Source organism: Micropterus dolomieu, linkage group LG18, assembly GCF_021292245.1.
Source record: "Micropterus dolomieu isolate WLL.071019.BEF.003 ecotype Adirondacks linkage group LG18, ASM2129224v1, whole genome shotgun sequence".
NCBI lineage: Eukaryota > Metazoa > Chordata > Actinopteri > Centrarchiformes > Centrarchidae > Micropterus > Micropterus dolomieu.
In genome coordinates, this window is record NC_060167.1 from 27,723,209 (window position 1) to 27,740,848 (window position 17,640).

The 17,640-nt window shown below is 39.2% G+C and overlaps 2 protein-coding genes across 2 annotated transcripts in view; both read left to right on the forward strand.

The window, feature by feature from the left end:
* Window positions 1-3,476: 3,476 nt before the first annotated feature.
* On the forward strand, window positions 3,477-14,946 carry fam219aa (family with sequence similarity 219 member Aa). The gene is made up of 6 exons (XM_046029276.1): window positions 3,477-3,704; window positions 8,294-8,390; window positions 9,375-9,468; window positions 10,202-10,282; window positions 11,476-11,530; window positions 11,995-14,946. The coding sequence occupies exons 1-6, from the start codon at window positions 3,645-3,647 to the stop codon at window positions 12,151-12,153; spliced, it is 546 nt and encodes a 181-aa protein (XP_045885232.1). The 5' UTR covers window positions 3,477-3,644; the 3' UTR covers window positions 12,154-14,946.
* An 883-nt stretch (window positions 14,947-15,829) lies between these two features.
* zgc:109965 (Nicalin-1-like) overlaps window positions 15,830-17,640 on the forward strand; it is an 8,101-nt gene continuing 6,290 nt past the window's right edge. Inside the window, exon 1 of the mRNA XM_046028801.1 lies at window positions 15,830-15,991. Within this exon, the coding sequence (XP_045884757.1) occupies window positions 15,847-15,991 (145 nt within the window). The 5' untranslated portion in view covers window positions 15,830-15,846. The remainder of the gene's footprint in view (window positions 15,992-17,640) is intronic.

Sequence of the window (17,640 nt, forward strand, 5' to 3'; positions counted from 1 at the left end):
GTCACCAAAGAGGACAAATATGCTAATTAAGTCAAGATAGTTCCCATCACACCGCTCACACGTCGGGTAACATTACTCGAGCAAGTGTTTTTTCTATAACTGATAAGATTTTGAAACATTGTTTTGCTGGTTGTCCTGTATAATCTAAATTTGACAATGATGCAGTATGAAAGTCTTACCTGAGGACAGGCTATGAAATCTTAATTGTATACGACGCGAGCACACCACATACAATACAATTGATCAAATTGCGTCGGACTTGGTGTATTTTGCGTACATATACACCGGATACACATGTGATTACATTTCGTTTTCAAAATAAGATGTAAACACGGTAGACCATTGACACAAAAATGGCAAATACAGCATCTCAGGTGCAAATACAGGTGCTTCCACATCGTGGAAAAATATTTGTTTCCGTGTAATTAATTCTAAAGTGAAATTTTCCTCTATTCTTGATTCATTACACATAAAGTGATATATTTCAGGCCTTTTTTTGTTTTAATCCTGGCGATCATGGTTTACAGTTCATGGAAATCAAAAATCCACATCTCAGAATATTAGGATAAAGAATGTCAAATATAGAAATGTCGACCCGAGAAGAGCTTTTATCTCTCAGTCTGGTTCAGTAGGCCTACACAACCACAATCTTGGAAAAGACTTCTGATTCGACAGTTGTCCAGAGGACTCTCATTGACACCCTCCACAAGGAGGGTAAGCCACAGACGGTCATTGCTGAAAGGGCTGGCTTTTCACAGAGTGCTGGGTCAAAGCATATTAATGGAAAGTTAACTGGAAGGTCAAGGTGTGGTAGAAAGAGACGTGGACCGTTGCTCAGTGGTCCAAAGTCCTCTTTTCAGATGAAAGTTTTTATTTGGAAATCAAGGTCCCAGAGTCTGGAGGACGAGTGGAGAGGCACAGAGTCCAAGTTACTTGAAGTCCAGTGTGAAGTTTCCACAGTCAGTGATGATTTGCGGTGCCATGACATTTGCTGGTGTTGGTCCACTGTGTTTTCTCATGTCCAGAGTCAATGCAGCCATCTACCAGGAGATTTTAGAGCACCTCATGCTTTCATCTGCTGACAAGCTTTATGGAGATGCTGATTTTCCTTTCCAGCAGGACTTGGCACCTACAAACAGTGCCAAAACCACTAGTAACTGTTTTGTTGACCATGGTATTACTGTGCTTTTCATATCATGCACAAACCTGGCATATTGCACACATTTGTTGTTAATTGTTAAATCCTTGTTGTATATTTTTATATCGTCAATTTATATATTTTGTTGCAATACGTCAAATCCTTGTTGTATATTCTTATATTGTCAATTTATATATTTTGTTCCAATAAGTCAGCACTACACAAACCCAGAATAATGCACATGTTCTGCAAATAGTTGTATTTTTTCTCTATTCACTTTAATATTCTCATATAACTTGCAGTGTCTATTCCATATTTATATATTTCTACATTTATTAATGTCAACTATATGTTTGTCTACGTGTAGCACCTGTGGCTGTGGTCTGGTGTCTCTCATTTTCCTCTTGATAATAGCCAGTAGAATTCTCTATCGGGTTCAGGTCAGGCGATTAGGCTGGCCAAACAAGCAGAATCAGAATCAGAAGGATCTTTATTGCCAAGTATGTTACACACATACGAGGAATTTGTTTTGGTGATGTAAATGTAAATGCTCCGTATTTGTATAGCGCCTTTCTAGTCTTTTCGACCACTCAAAGCACTACATCTGCATTCACCAGTCATACACATTCATACACTGAGCCTAAGTGCTCAAACTAACATTCACACTCATTCATACACTAACATTCACACTCATTCATACATACACAATCGGGGTTCAGTATCTTGCCCAAGCACACTTCGACATGCAACCAGGGGGAGCCAGGGATTGAACCGCCGACCTTCCGATTAACGGCCAACCCGCTCTACCTCCTGAGCGACGGACGAGCTGAAGGCCGCTATCAAAGCAACCTGGGCTTCCATATCACCTCAGCAGTGCCACAGCCTGGTTGCCTCCATGCCACGCCACACTGATGCAGTAATTTGTGCAAAAGGAGCCCTGACCAAGTACTGAATATTAAATTAACCTTTTTCAGAACTTTTAAACTTTTCAGAAAGTTGACATTTCTGTATTAGACAGTCTTTATTCTAATATTCTAATATTTTGAGATATGGATTTTTGATTTCAATGAGCTGTAAGCTGTAATCAAGATTCATGTATCAAGATTTCACTTTATGTGTAATGAATCTGATATATGTTTCACTTTTTGAATAAAATTACGGGGAAAATGAACTTTTCCATGATATTCAAATTTTCTGAGATGCACCTTTACATAGCTATATGAAAGTAAAATTAACTTGATTATATTCATAGGGACCTGTGTCCCATAAAAGCAGTTTTATTGTATCAATGCAAAATTTACAGTAAGTCCCATATTTGTACAATGAAATGGCTTCCTTTTTTAAGGTGCTGTTAAACAAATTGCCCCATAATTTCAAGTAGTAGCCTAGCCCATGTGACAGATTACTTATTCATGATGGTAAACCGAAGAAACATTGAATCATAGTTCGTATATAGTTTCGTATGTTCAGTATTATGTAATTGGCCACTGTAAAGCTACTGCAAATCCCACAAAAATATATATCTTTCACTACTTGCACCAATACTGCAAACCGCCATCCTTTAACTGTAATTCTGGGAATTTTCCTTGGTGGGATTTTCTTTAGCTTTAAAAAGGGGCCGACAATAATAAAACTTTATTATAGAAACCTTACATTATTCAGTCTTTATTCAGTTTATTATCTTTGAATAATACATGTGAAAGTATTTCTGTAACATCTGCCCCATACTTGAAATTATGGAGCAATGTGTTTTACAGCGCCTCAAATTTCACAAAGGAAAACATTTCATGGTACAAACATGGTACTTTTACTCTACATTGATAGAGTAAAAATGTTATTTTTACTGTGTATGTAGTCAGAGTTGTCCTGAAATTAAAACACATCAGTCATTTTAGGAAATTATGTACTACTGTGTTTAAACAGCACCTCAAGTATCAGACTTGAAGCCATTTCAAGGCATAACTGTGGTACTTTAGCTTTGGAAAATCTTTAAATTGATACTGTAATAATGCTTGTGTATGTAGTCAGACCCAGGGCCGTTACTGGTCAGACCCATGCTGAACACAAACGTATGAGTAGTTGTCAGGAATTACGCAATTCTGTGTTTTTTTCAAGCAAACCCAAATCAAAGAATAAAGTAATTTTAGTGGAATTTATTGTTAATTTTAACTGCAGGTGACATGTTACATACCTGTGAATATAATCAATTATTTTGGTTCTCTATTAGATAAAATAAAATTTCAATACATGAATTTGCTTAACTGCGTATGTCAAAATGATCTCCTCTGTGATTGGACAGACTCGTCGTGAATATTTTATAGACCCGGAAGTGGGGCGGTACTGCTGTTTTGCTGTCGAGTCACCTCTGTCAGGATGGAGGAAAACGAACTGCTATCATGCTGAAAAACGAAGTCTCCCAACAACCGAGCATCTCAAACTGGGATAGTTAGACACAAGTCGCCGTTTGTCTTGACTGCTCTATCGTTTCTTTTACGCCTTTGCCAAAATGATGGAAGAAATCGACCGGTTTCAGGTCCCTCCAGTCAACGGAGAGACGCAGCCTTTGGTGAGCGAGCAAACACAAAAACACATCTTATGCAAATAAGTCAGTTGGATGCAAACGGCCACATTTTTGTCTCGTTTGTTTTGCGGTTCATCGCGACAGCTGAGTCACATAATCTGCGTGTGAGAGCTAACCGATAGCAATCTATAGCTATGGCACAAGCTGCAGCCTCGGGGTGGGTGCAGATTGATTATCTATAACGTTAACGTTGGATGAAAGGAAAACGGCTAACGTGACGTCTTTCTCCTTAGAATGATTACATAAAGACTGCATATGTTAATTAAATAATAATTACGCGTTCACTTTATTGTATCATAGGTATTTTAACTACGCACTTGACTAAAATCATTTATTTTTTGAAATGCACGTCAGTATGCGGTTGTTGACATCAGTAGCTGAGAGCCCACTGTTGGTCATTTCGTCATGTGGTGACGTGTTATTTGGGTCGGGAAGGCTGCATGAGCTGTGAGCCCAGATGATGGCGTGAATAGGAGCTCTGTCCAAACCGATACTGCAACCCTGAGAATGGTCAGCCCAGCAGGCCCATTATAGTAAGAGAACAGTGTCTTCTTCCATGATATAGTTCATACATACTACGCATTGTTTATAAGGTAACGGGATATATCTCTGTGTTTGAATGCCAGTATAATATAGGCCCAACCTGCACACTGGATGAGATCTGAAATGATAAGTCATGGCCCACAATTATTAACAGATCCGGTTAATAATTGTGGGCCAATCTTCTTCACTATATTTCATTCTGAGATTTTATTTCAGCAACGCAGCTTGTTATTGCCGTAGATAATTCTGATATGGCGGCCTGATTCTCCACACTTCAAACGAAGCAGTCTCAAACAGCTGTCCCTTTTAGTGTGTGTGTGTGTCTGTGTGTTTGCTTTAGGGAGTTTAAACAAAAGCAGAACCCCAAGTTTCTACTGTTCATTATTGTACCCATGCTTCCCCAGGCCTAACTACCCCTGAGGCTAAAACATACTTTCTTCGGCACAGAAAGGCTCCTTCTTTATGCAGCAGCAGTTGCCTCTCCCTATGAAGATCTGATCAGTCTGCTCTCATGTTCACCCACTGATCTTTCTGTGTTGAATCTACTACCACAGATAAACTTGGATTGTGGCTGCATTGTGTCTGTGGTCAGTTTGAGTCCTAAAGCTCTTGAGTTTTTTCTTCATCGCCTCATTTAATTATTGTGCAATGAGTCAAACAACACTGTGGGTCTCTTAACTGTTACTTTCTATCTTTTGCAGTTCCAGCTTCTGAAATGGTCCTTCATTTTACGTTTAAGTACGGTACCAGATTGTGTCAGGATCACAGTAGCTGTGGCACGCATGGCTGTGCATTTTAATGCTAATATCTTCATTGTGATTCCTAAACCGCATGAATGCACTCGGCACCTGCCCCCTTGTTGAGAATTAATTTTGCACATATCAAACAGCTTTACATGGAGTTTCAAATGATATGAATCTCTGAATAATTGTCTGTTATCGGTTAAAGATCAGAGACATGTTCAAGCTTTAGGTTGTGAATGTAATGTTTTAAATTGATTAAATTAGAACTACACTTTTACAAACTGGCCCATTATTAAGCACAAACACATTTAAGTGTGATTTCTGTAGGCTAAATCAAATTATGAGAGATTGCCCTGCAACGCACTGAGATTGTCAATGTCTTATGGATAGCATGCAGCTGTTTTAATGGCCACCTGATGTATAAGTCTACATTGCTATTGGCCAGTGGGAGGCCATGATGTGTAATCCTACCAGTCGCTCGGTGTCTGTGCTGTGTCGGCAACCTTATGGTTCTTCATCATCAGAGGCAGTAAAGGGGTCGCCAACAGGAGGACAGGCTGATGAAACTAAGGGCTCATTTTATTTATATATATATATATGTGTGTGTGTGTGTGTGTGTGTGTGTGTGTGTGTGACCGTGAATGATTTTCTGTGTATGTGAATGGATTTTGGAGGTCAGGGCCAGTGACCCTGTATTACTTTTAATACATCAAAATCAACGTGTCACCCCAAATGTCATAGGTCAGGTATTAATCATTTGTTAGTGGCTGTCAGCACTCACATATGGTTTTACAGGAAACCACACCCTTAATGTCTTTTCTGAATGGTCTAGCTGACTTTGGCCCACTAGGTAAAGGTTGTGACTGACTGTTCAGAAAAGTAAGGCAATGCTAATATACCAGATGCATATGAGGATTTACTTTATATTGTATTTATTTTTGGTAGCATTTCCTTAGGCCAATCTTTGGATATATTGTGAGCTGTTGTATTTTAAGAGGAGTTTAAACTTGTTTATTTTGAGCTACCCGCCAGTTGCTATCTATAATTGTGCAGTCATGTGTTCAAGAAGTGGCGGCGAATTCTGTCGCAGACAGCTTAATACTGGATCCCTTTCATTATTCACTGCCAGTTCTGTTGAAAAATTTCAAAGGGATTTATTTGACAGACAATATGACCCTGTTTCATCACAGTATCTTTCCGTGGTGGAAGGGAAGTGTGAAAAACGAATCAAGAAAAAAAAATCCTGTGGGTAAGCCTAATGATCCAAGGGAATGGCCTGTCACAGAACAGAAAGCGCTCATGTTTGTGCTTGTTACAGTCGGAGTGCCTCGTCTGTGTTCTCTGCTTTCATTGCTCCTACTTGTGTGCGTAACGTCTTCACCATTAATTATTCCAGCTAAGTGAATAATGCTTCATCACCAGATGAGGATGCAACTATTATGTCCATTGAATGTGTGTCTGGCCATATTGGACTGCTGCTTTAAAAAAACAACAACAACAAAAAAACCTCGTCAGCCAGCCTTTTAGGCTTTAACTTTTCTTTCACAATCTTTCGCAAATGCTGAGAAATATTTAAAAGATACAGTATTACCCTAGTGACATAATGTAATTTATTATTATGAATTTTGCTGTGCATTAACTAAACATTACATGTATGTTGTGCTTTGCTGTGTTACCAGATTGTGTTGTTGGCAGCTTGTTTTTAAATGTGTTACATGAAAAGTAATATGCAAAATAAGCTGTCCCTGCTAAGTACTCGTGAATTTTCACAGGCCCTGTGAGATCGGATACACTCTATTGGTCTCATGGAATTGGCCTAAATTCTGATATTTATGTATTTCACAATAATACCTAGAAAGGTTTGATGAAAAATATTCAGGCATATCTGTGTCTAGACCTTTTGTTATATAGTCTATGGTCTAGACTGGCTTATTTTGTAATCCCTTCACGCTATCTTAAAGGACACTTTTTATAATTTTTAATAAATGTATTAAGCTTAAACACACCGAGACCTGATATGTATCTTTAAGACATCAAATACTTTGGTTTAAGGCTGAATGATTTTGAAAAAATATCTAATGGTTATTTTGCCATATTGGAGGAATGATTATTTTTGCATAATTATTCTCATTTTCATTGAAAAACATATTTAAATGATTATGGTGTGATTTTCGCAAGGATCACTACTAAACAAAGATGTTTACTTAAGTCCGTATAATATTATGTATAGGCCAGGACATCTCTGCAGTACGACAGTATTTAATTTAAAATGGTATTTTGACTCATTTTGCCATTAAACAAATATTGCACCTCCTACAATTTGGAAATTGCAGTAGGTCGTACTGCGATTTTAATAAGATTTCGATTAATTGTTCAGCCCTACTTTTGTTATAGATTTTATTTTACATTATTAAAGGATATTTATACAATTAGCATACTGTATCACAGCATAAAGCAGTGGTCTATATGAATTTTCAACTTTAACTGTAAAGTTCTAAGTTACAGCTGCAGTTATTTAATTGCTTGGAGGATCTTGTTAATGTAACAGCCACTTCTCTGGAGAGAATACAGTTATTCAAAGCCAGAAATGCCTGGTAGCCTTCGTCCATGTGGCCTGTGGAGTCTCCCAGAGTGCAACAGTGGTAGGCCTGTAGAATAAACATAATGTGGAGCTCTGTCAGCAGCGTAGGCCAAGTGCGGCCCAGCGCGGCCCGGCTCCCCTCTCTCAATCTGGGGAAACCGTGGCTCCAACAGCAACCCCCTCTGTTCTCCCACGGCCTCCTCCCCATGCCATCATAGCTCACACATAAAAGAGACAGAGCCAGCGACATAGGCACTAGGCAGAACACTCGAGCCTATTGATGCCGCAAACCAGGCAGCTATAGTAGCACATAGGCTTGGGGAGTCTTGCCAAGGTTCTGGACACATGCGGGTTCTAAAAAAAAAACAGATTTTCTTGGCTGCGTTAGCCTGGTGATAAATCAATGGGTTGCTCTCGGTACTGAGTGTAGCGCAAGTTGTTTGGAATTGTATTATTAGAAAACAGCTTGGGTCCAAGTTTAATCTCTTTCACCTTCTGAATTAGCAAACACACTGCAGCAGTGACACAACTAGGATTATGAGGGTCTAGGAAGAGACAAACCATAGGATATACTGTATATCTGAGATATATAGTATTGTACATAAGTTACATATCACATGTTAGTAGTTAGTGTTTTTATTTGGTTGTATCAAAGTTCATATCATCAACAACAACAGCAACGTCACTGTGCCTTTTTGTTTTTCTAGGACCCTGCAGCATCCTCCACCTCAGAGGCAGACCCTGACAACAAGGGAGAGACTGTGGCCATGAACTACAAGCCCTCACCTCTGCAAGTCCAAATAGGTATTACAATTAACGCACTGCAAATCAATACATGACACAACTTCACACTATAATTAAAATTTAACAAGAAGCAATGGAAAGTAGTGTCAGTTTTGGGGGGAATCATGTGGGATACATTGTGATTCCTGCGGGAAGGGAGTCAATTGCACTAATAATCACGAGACTGGGATGGGACAGGGAAAAAATTCAGCGGTAGCTGAGGGATGGGTGTCATACATCCCTTTTTTTTATATATAAATATGCATTTATAATATGAAACGCTATTTTCTGATAATATTTTATATTGGGGAAGGGGATTGGGATGGGACAGGATTATTTTTGTGGTCCACGAGTGAAAATGCACCCATGTAACAGCCCTTGTAGAATGCATTTAAAAACATTAAACACATGAGAAATATTTTGTCTCTGCACATTTGCCATATCCAGTACCATATAATATTCACTCGGATTCCTCCTTTTTATTTATTCCTCTCTGTCTGTTCCAAAAAGCTTGCTAATAAAAATCTCAGTAGTCAGTTTCTCAAAAATGTTCAGTTCTGCCAATTGAAAATAAAACTAAAGGTGCTGAACTGAAATTTTAGTAGCAACCCCAAATGTTTTTAACTGTCATGCCTAATTTTGTATCTCAAAGAGATTGTCATTCAATTTGTAAAGGAAAACAATAAATTTTCATGATGTCTATCCATACACTTATAAATAATGAAGATTCACTGCACCAACTAAAAAGTTACCAACCACCACCACTGGTTGAGGGCATATGAAAGTCATCACACCTGATAGTGGCCTGTGCTGGCTAATTAGGCTGCACACTGTAGAGTACTGGTATAGCAGTTAGATAAGATGACCAAAAGTCTGTTTTTATTTAAAATGTTGTTGGTTACTTTTTTTCAACAAACAAAATCAAATAAATCATCAATCTAACATTGATGGTTGAGGTTTATTGATGTGTATGTACTGATGACCTCACACCCTGTGGTTACCCAGAGAAACAGAGGGACCTTGCCAGGAAGGGATCTGCGAAGAACGGCACTGTGGGAAGTCCCGTCAATCAGCAGCCCAAGAAGAATGCAAGGACAAGGTAACAGCTTCCACTGCCCGTTTGCTTCTCTGTTATGCAAACCAACTCAACCACAAATGTTCCAATTTGCATCTATTAGCATCTCAAGCAATATGTTTTTGTATCCTCTGCTCCACATTCAATCCAAAATACCGCAAAGCAAGTGAAATGCAAAACACCGGGACAACACGACCTGCTACTGAAGCCGTTATTTGCTGCCAGCCTGCTATGGACGCCATCAGACTTCCTAGTGTTACAACCAAGCACGCAACAATGCTTTTTTAGAGAAGGGGGGATTGGATATTTTTGTGTGGGTGTGAATGGTGATAAAAGAGTCAGAGCACAGTGAGCATAAACCCAGAACAACCCACAGTATTGACAACTGGCTCATCTGTGTAATCCCACTCCCTGGTGGATTAGTGGAAATATAAAAAAGGCTACTGACTGGTCTGGAACCAGAGTCTCTGAGGGGGAAAGATAATCTGGGAACACCCGCAGTCTGAAGGCTACAGATTAGCCCGATTTCTGTCTTGGTAGCCTGTAAGGAGAGCACCATGTACAGGACAATTATCCTGTTTCGTGTGAAGCTGTCTTTCGTTGCTTTATTACACTCCTTCAATGATTTGAAAATGTTTGGACATATTTTTGTGGGTATTTCAGTAAGACTGCTTGATGAAAATCATAAAAGACTTTTGTTGAATGTTCAATGCCTTTTAAAAGTTTTGTCTTCTGTCTCTCGTGTTCTCATCTTCAGGCTGGTGGTGCCAAACAAAGGCTACTCCTCCTTAGACCAGAGCCCAGATGAGAAGCCCCTGGTAGCGCTGGACACTGACAGGTATGTGCAAGTTAAAATGTGACACAGTTAGAACTAACTTTTCAGGCTGACCTAAAAGGAGAGAAAAGTAGATATTGGTAAACTTGTGGTTTTGTAGGTCTCTGTCGTGACGGTACATTAATCCATAGAGCAACTTAGAACTTAGAGTTCTTAACAGAAAGGGATCATAAAACGGGGCAAAGCCTCTCTCAGGGCGCAGGATTAGAGGATAGCGGGGTGAGCATTTGGACAGGGAAAAGCGGCTCAGAGGGAGTGCTCTCCTCCACCCTGTAGCAGCAGATGAGTCCCACCCTTTGTACGCTGCTACATGAGGGAAGCTCTCCCATGTGAAATGGGCACTGTGGAGGGCAACCAAGCTTACATCATGTATCTCATCATAAACACCCTCTGACAAGCTTTCTGACTCACAGAAACACAGGACGCCCGTTTGTTTATTGTCCACATTTTAGATTCCCGCGTACAGCCTTCGCACAATGTTGCTCTGTTCTAGCTGTTTACGCTACATTAAATTGCTCATTTTGAGGGGGAAAAGCCTGTTAGCTGCATTAGCATTATATCGCCACCCCTTTAAATGATGAAAAAAAACAAAACAAAGTTGTTAGTGTCCTTTGTGTTGTTGAACGTGTGCCACAGTATGTCTGTTCCAGAGGATCGTCTCTGTGGGTTAAAATGTGAAATCCGTGCCTTGGAAATGTCTACACTTTAGATTCACTAATCGCCCTCCCTGCCAGTTGAAATCAGAGATACAACTGTTATATAGGCACTTTTAAAAGCGGCATGAGGAGTACTACTCAGCCTGTGAAAACAGTTGTACTGTATAATGCCTTCTGTGGCTTTGGAGATTTTCATGTCTAAGAAAAATAATCCCGATGATGTCATCTGGTTTATTTAGAGACTAAATAACTCAATAGAAAACAAAGTCTGCATTACAAACTGGAACCATAGAGTTTAAAAAACATGGATGTTTTCAAGGCAGGAAGCCTAGAACGAAAGATCTAACAGAATTATGGGAAATGTAGGCTCCAGGCTCGACCCTTACTACTGATATGCCAATTCTGCTGATTCAATTTTATCCATTTAAAAACTGCTTAACCACCTCTTTAAACTTTCAGATACCAATTTACTAGGCATTACTTTTCTTTGTACCCTCGTCCTCTTTGAGACGCTAACTGCTGATGTCTCCTGTTTTTCAGTGATGACGACTTCGACATGTCCAGATACTCCTCATCAGGATACTCCTCAGCCGAGGTGAGATGTCTGAGGGACCAGGTATCTATACACACATTATACTGTTTCACAGCGTCATTTGGTGAATCCACAACACATCTCCACCCGATCATCCTGTTCCATTTTCACGCTACCCACACCAGGTATATGTGCGGCCATCGAAAAAAATGTATACTGGCTCCTCCAAGAATTCAGTCATCTGTAATGATTGATCCATAATTCATCCAATTTCTTGTGAACAACAAAAACAAAGGACTTTGCTTCTTGCCTTCCCACATCACCACCAATGACCTGATTGTACTTCTGTATTCTGTTTCTGTAAAATGTTCTTAGTTTGGATCACTGTGTTTTTGAACATCTTTAATGATTTTTTAAGCATCAACATAGTAACTAACTCCACTAACAAGGTTTTTCCTAGCTTAAGGATTTCTCAAAATTGTCAGAAGCTCTGCTGATACTGTATCTCCTCTCTTTTGCTTCTACAGCAAATCAACCAGGACCTAAACATCCAGCTCCTGAAGGATGGGTACCGGCTTGATGAGATCCCGGATGATGAGGACCTGGATCTGATCCCCCCTAAAGCAGTCAACCCCACCTGCATGTGCTGCCAGGCTGCTCCCTCCACAGCCTGTCAAATTCAGTAGCACCATTTCCCACCCCAAAATATCTCCTGCCTGCCACCTGCACTGAGGCCAACTGCTGACCAGAGTGGCAGCAAAGAGGAAAAACAATCAGCTGGCACGGGCAAACAAGGGAAAACAACGGTTTCTAAATGCTAAAATAAGAAATAATAAAATAAGATAGGTCATGTCTAGAGAGATACTATATACAGTATCTGTGCACGTTCCTCCTATGGTAGGATCTGTGCATCTTACTTCTGCATGGTTGGTTCAGCGAGGACTCGACTAATGGCAGAAACATTACCTCTAAGGAAAACGTTTTACTTTTGCTTCTCCTTCGTTTGGCTTCTATCTCACGATCGTGGATAGTTTGGTTTACAAGGACCATGTTGTGGAAGAACACAAAGAAAATTGGATGTGAAGATCCCAAAATGGGGACACGGTGACATTACTCTGACAGCGCGTCATCCATGAAATTGATGGTCAGATTCAATGGTCGATAAGAGATTGGAAGTTCCGTAGTGGCCATTGTTTTTTCTCTCTCTCATTTCTTTCAGCCAGTCTGCTTCGTCTTTTGTATAAATGTGTCAAACATGAAAATGACGTTTGTGTGTCTAAATATGTTCAGGAAAGTAGTGCTAAACCATCAAGCTGCTGATAAAACACTAATGTGATAAAACACTCACAACACTAAGATAGTAATTCCAGATTTTCCAGGTCCAGGTTTGTCTGTTACGCCATGGTTGTACTGCTTAATTGTTTCACATTCAGTTAAAAGAAACTGAAAACACATAGTTTTGCATGTTGCCTGTTAACACTGTGTCCTAATGGCCAGCCTGTGCAGAAAATTTATCAGTTTTTGATAACCCCTAAACAACATCCTTGTGCTGGTGAGACATTATGTTAGGCGTGCTTTGAAAAACATGAAGTTAGTCATATTTAGGTTCACGAATTCTAATATTAGTAAGTATAGAAACAAAAAAACAGACAAATAATGTCAGAACAGCTCATGAGTTAGTGTGTACTTTCCTTTTTTTATTGTCCATGCTAGCCCCGACATACAGTAGGTGGATGTTTAAGAGGATCACAAAGGCAGTCACCAGCTGTGAATGTGGTTACAATACAATAAATGAATTGATCAAAGGCTTAGAATATGTGCAAATGCATAGAAAGTTGTGCATATTTTGGTCATGCATTTGGTGATACCTGTTGTGGGTTCTGACGAATGTCTATAAAGTGATTCCATTTTGTTTTCCCATAAAAGACACTCAAGGACAGTATAAAATGCTTTCCTTTCTTTATAGTTTTGCTGTAATTGTATTGGTTTTTTATGGTTGTACATTTGCGCCTATTCCCCTTGAGTTTTAGTATAACCATTTTGTCTGATTTGGGGACAACACCTGTATATGTAGCACCGGACACAGCTGTGTATTGTCAATGCTTTATGCCAATGGATGTTTTCCATGATGTTGAAAAGGGAGTAGTCCTTGCTGTTAGGAAGTACTGAATGCATACTGTTTATTTCATTGAACCATGTTTACATCACTCTAAAGACACGTCTAGATGATCGAAGCCAGTTGGCATGTGAATCTACTCTGAAACAAATGATGGTGGAAGATCAGTCTGGGTTTCCCAAAAACACAGCAGAGAGTTCTTAAAAGTGAACGGCTTCCTGATTATGCACATTTTGACTAGCGTGACACCTGGAAAAAGATGTTATCTTTAAAATAACTTCAACCTAGATACGTCCTTACCTGGCAAATGGGAAAGATGGTTTGTGAAACAACTACAGTTCTAAGTATGTATACACTTTACACTGTGGTGGTATTCTCTAAGTACTCTGGTCTCTGGGGTTTGCGATCAGGATGTGATGATTGCAGTGTTTTTGGGAAACCTTACATTAATCTTTCATAACTGATGCTCTACTGATTTTGTTATCACGTTTACAACTTGGAGGTTTTACATTTTTATGAAAATCCATACAGAAGCCAAAGCCACCAAATTAAATTTATGATTGGAGACGTAATGTTTGACTCCAAATGACTGCATCTCTAAAGAGTCTTGTTGGGAGAGGTGGCGGATCTGTAACCATACATGCAAGTGTGGTCAAGATAGGAAGATATGTTTGTGCTCTGGTCAAATGAATGGATGAATATGTAAGTATGTGGGGAGTGAACGGAGCTAAAAAAAATCAACTAAACAAAATGTTAGCTCTTTATATTAACCGGTATCTCTTGTCTCTTACCACCTGATACAGCCTCAGTGTTTCTACAGAATTTGAATTACAACACTAAACAAAAAAAAATTTACATTTCATTTGCAAATAAGGTGCCGTGTGTAGATATTTAAATCAATTGCATTAAGTAGGAAAAAAGACTTTACAGTGGGTCAGGTAATATGTCACTAATGCAGCTACTAGTGGAGGTGCGTGTTGGACCAGTAGCTGTGTACAGTAAACATTAACATTGAGGGACTGACTGTGTGATTGTCCGTGGTGCTGATTTTCATCTTCTACCATTAACATCATCCTAGTAGATAATAGAATAGTTGCAGTCGTCTTCTACTGAGTGCACTACTTCTAGCCAATGTCGTCTCACCTGGGGAGTGTAATGCATTGTAACAGAAGTTATTTATTTGCAGTTGTGTGTTCTTAATTTATTTTTCAAGAATGGGAAATCATCCATATGCAGACAGATGCTTTTTATTTGTCAGGTGCTTATTATGATGATTGTGAACTGGTACCATTTAGATTTTAACAGTGTTAAAGTTCTGTGTAATAGTGCAACATATCAAAAAAATAAATAATCGATATCTGAAGTCTGACAGTGCCATGTGTTACTGCACATTTTTAATGTACTTTTTTTGCTTGATGTTACAAAACAGCCATTTGTGAGGATAAAGTTTTACATGTTCCACTTAAATAAATAGACAGACTGATTGGTGGGTGAAGTCTCGATGCAGCCTCAAGCAGTTCTCAAGCGCTCTAATCCACCAGCTAGTCAGACTGCTTCAAACCGTTGTACCTGCTGGAGTTGAAAGAAATAGCTTCTGTATGCCTCTCTGCTGGCGATGTGTGATTACCTACAGAAGTGAATGAGTGGACACTGCATAGATAGATAGATAGATAGAGGAGTAGCAGGGTGTGGGGGGTTGGGCATTTCTTGTGATTAGCCTTGAGTTGATCCCTTGAGAGCAGATGGTGAATGATGGCTTACCTGCAGAAGACTCCTCGAGTACTGGGAGCTAGTTTGTGTCCACGTTGCAAGGAGTACTGAGGTTGAGGAAGACTTAGTAGGAAGACTCATGAGACAGGGCTGCTGGGAGACAGGTGAGAAAACCATTTCATGCCAAAAATGATGACAGTAGAAGATAGTTGACTAGTCCAGGTCGGTTTAGACTATGGAACACTCTAGACAAGATATATATCCCATCTTCAGCCACCAATTTCAGATGAAGTCATCAAGAACTTTGCAAAATGGGAAAAAATACTCACCAGGGATAAATGTTTGAACTTTTTATATATATATATATATATATATATATATATATATATATATATATGTGTGTGTGTGTGTTCTTTCATTTCATTGTACTACCTTGATACTACTTGAAATAGCATGCACATTTGAATGTGTATAGTCTGCATGAAGCTTACTGTAACATCAGCCATTCCTCGTAGATTGAGTCCATAAGAAAACCCGGGCAGGCTTTGACATCATGTTGTGGAGAGACCTGAGTGTAGCTGCCGTTCTGCTGCTGCTCTGTGTGCAACGTCTCCATGGCTCTGCTCTTCCTGCTGTATCCTCCTATGAGTTTACAGCCTACAGGATGCAACAGTACAACGTGGCACAACATAAGCATGGTAAGTCTAGTGGTGGGAAGTAATTATGTACATTGACTCGAGCTCTTTACAGTGCAGTTCTGAGGTACTTTACTTGAATAGATCTATTTTATGCTACATTATATTTATATTCCAATACATTTTCTGAGGGAAATATACATTACATATATATGACTGCTGTAGTTACAGATTAAAACATAAATCCCACTATTTTTGGTAACATACTTTATGTTTGATCACTTAAGTATATTATTCTGATAATATTTCTGCACTTCTACCCACTATTTTTACATTGTTGTATTGGTACTTACATAAGCTAAGTGTCAGAGTACTTTTACCACTTCTCACCTCACATATTAAGTGCTTTTGAGGTGTACACCTTTTTAAAATGTAGATGTCAGTCTAATCTCAAGGGATAGATCCATCAACATGAACAGCGGAGTCTAAAAAAGGATTGTGAGAGGTCTTGGTACTGTTTTATTTGGTAACCAGTGGTAATCAGTGATTCAATTTACAAAAGAAGGGTTGTAGTCACTCTATTAGTAACCTTAAGATAACATGGCCACCACATGTTAATCACATTTTTATTATCTTTTAATGATAATAAGGATGTTGAAGGAGACAATCTTATTTGACAAATGACATTTAAAAAATTTACTCATGTATGATGGTTTCGTACGGTGTAAAATATCATATTTATTATATTGTTGGACAGTTATTACTAATGCTCTAATGTAAGCAGGATTTTAATATTGTAGATAACTTCCCTCCAAAAGTATTGGAACGGTAAGGCAAATTCCTTTGTTTTTGTTGTTCACTGAAGACATTTGGGTTTAAGATCAAAAGATGAGTATGAGACAAGAGTTCAGAATTTCAGCTCTCATTTGCTGGTATTCACATCTAGATGTGTTAAACATCTCAGGACATACCGCCCTTTGTTTGAACCCACCCATTTTTCAAGTGAGCAAAACTGGAACTACTGGAACATGTGACTGACAGATGTTTCTTGTTGCCCAGGTGTTGCCTTTTAGGTTGATTGTCCAAACATTAAATAACTCTGCATGACTAATCTAAGTTTTCATCCTTGGTTCAAACCTATAAAGACTGCATTTCCCGTTAAAGAGGATAAACCAACATGAAGTAAAAAAGCAAGCCATTGTCAAGCAGAGAAAAGAAGGAAAATCGACCAGAGCCATTGGACAGACATTGGGTATAGCAAGCACAACAATGTGGAATGTCCTGAAAAAGAAAGAAACTACTGGTGTACTGAGCAACAGACGTCAAAAAAGGTCGGCCAAGGATAACAACAGTAGTTGATGACAGAAATATCATGAGAGCTGTGAAGAAAACCCCCAAAACATCAGTAAGTGACCTCAGCAATGACCTCCACAGTGCAGGGGTGAAGGTATCACAATCCACTGTTGGAAGAAGACTAGAGGCCACACCACAAGATGCAAACCACTCATCAGCAGGAAGAATCGGATTGAAATTTGCAAAGAAGAACAGAGATGAGCCGCAAAAGTTCTGGAACACAATCTTATGGACTGATGAGACCAAGATTAATCTCTACCAAAGTGATGGAAAGGCCAAAGTGTGGAGAAAGAAAGGAACTGCTTATGATCTGAAGCATACAAGCTCATCTGTGAAGCATGGTGGAGGTAATGTCATGG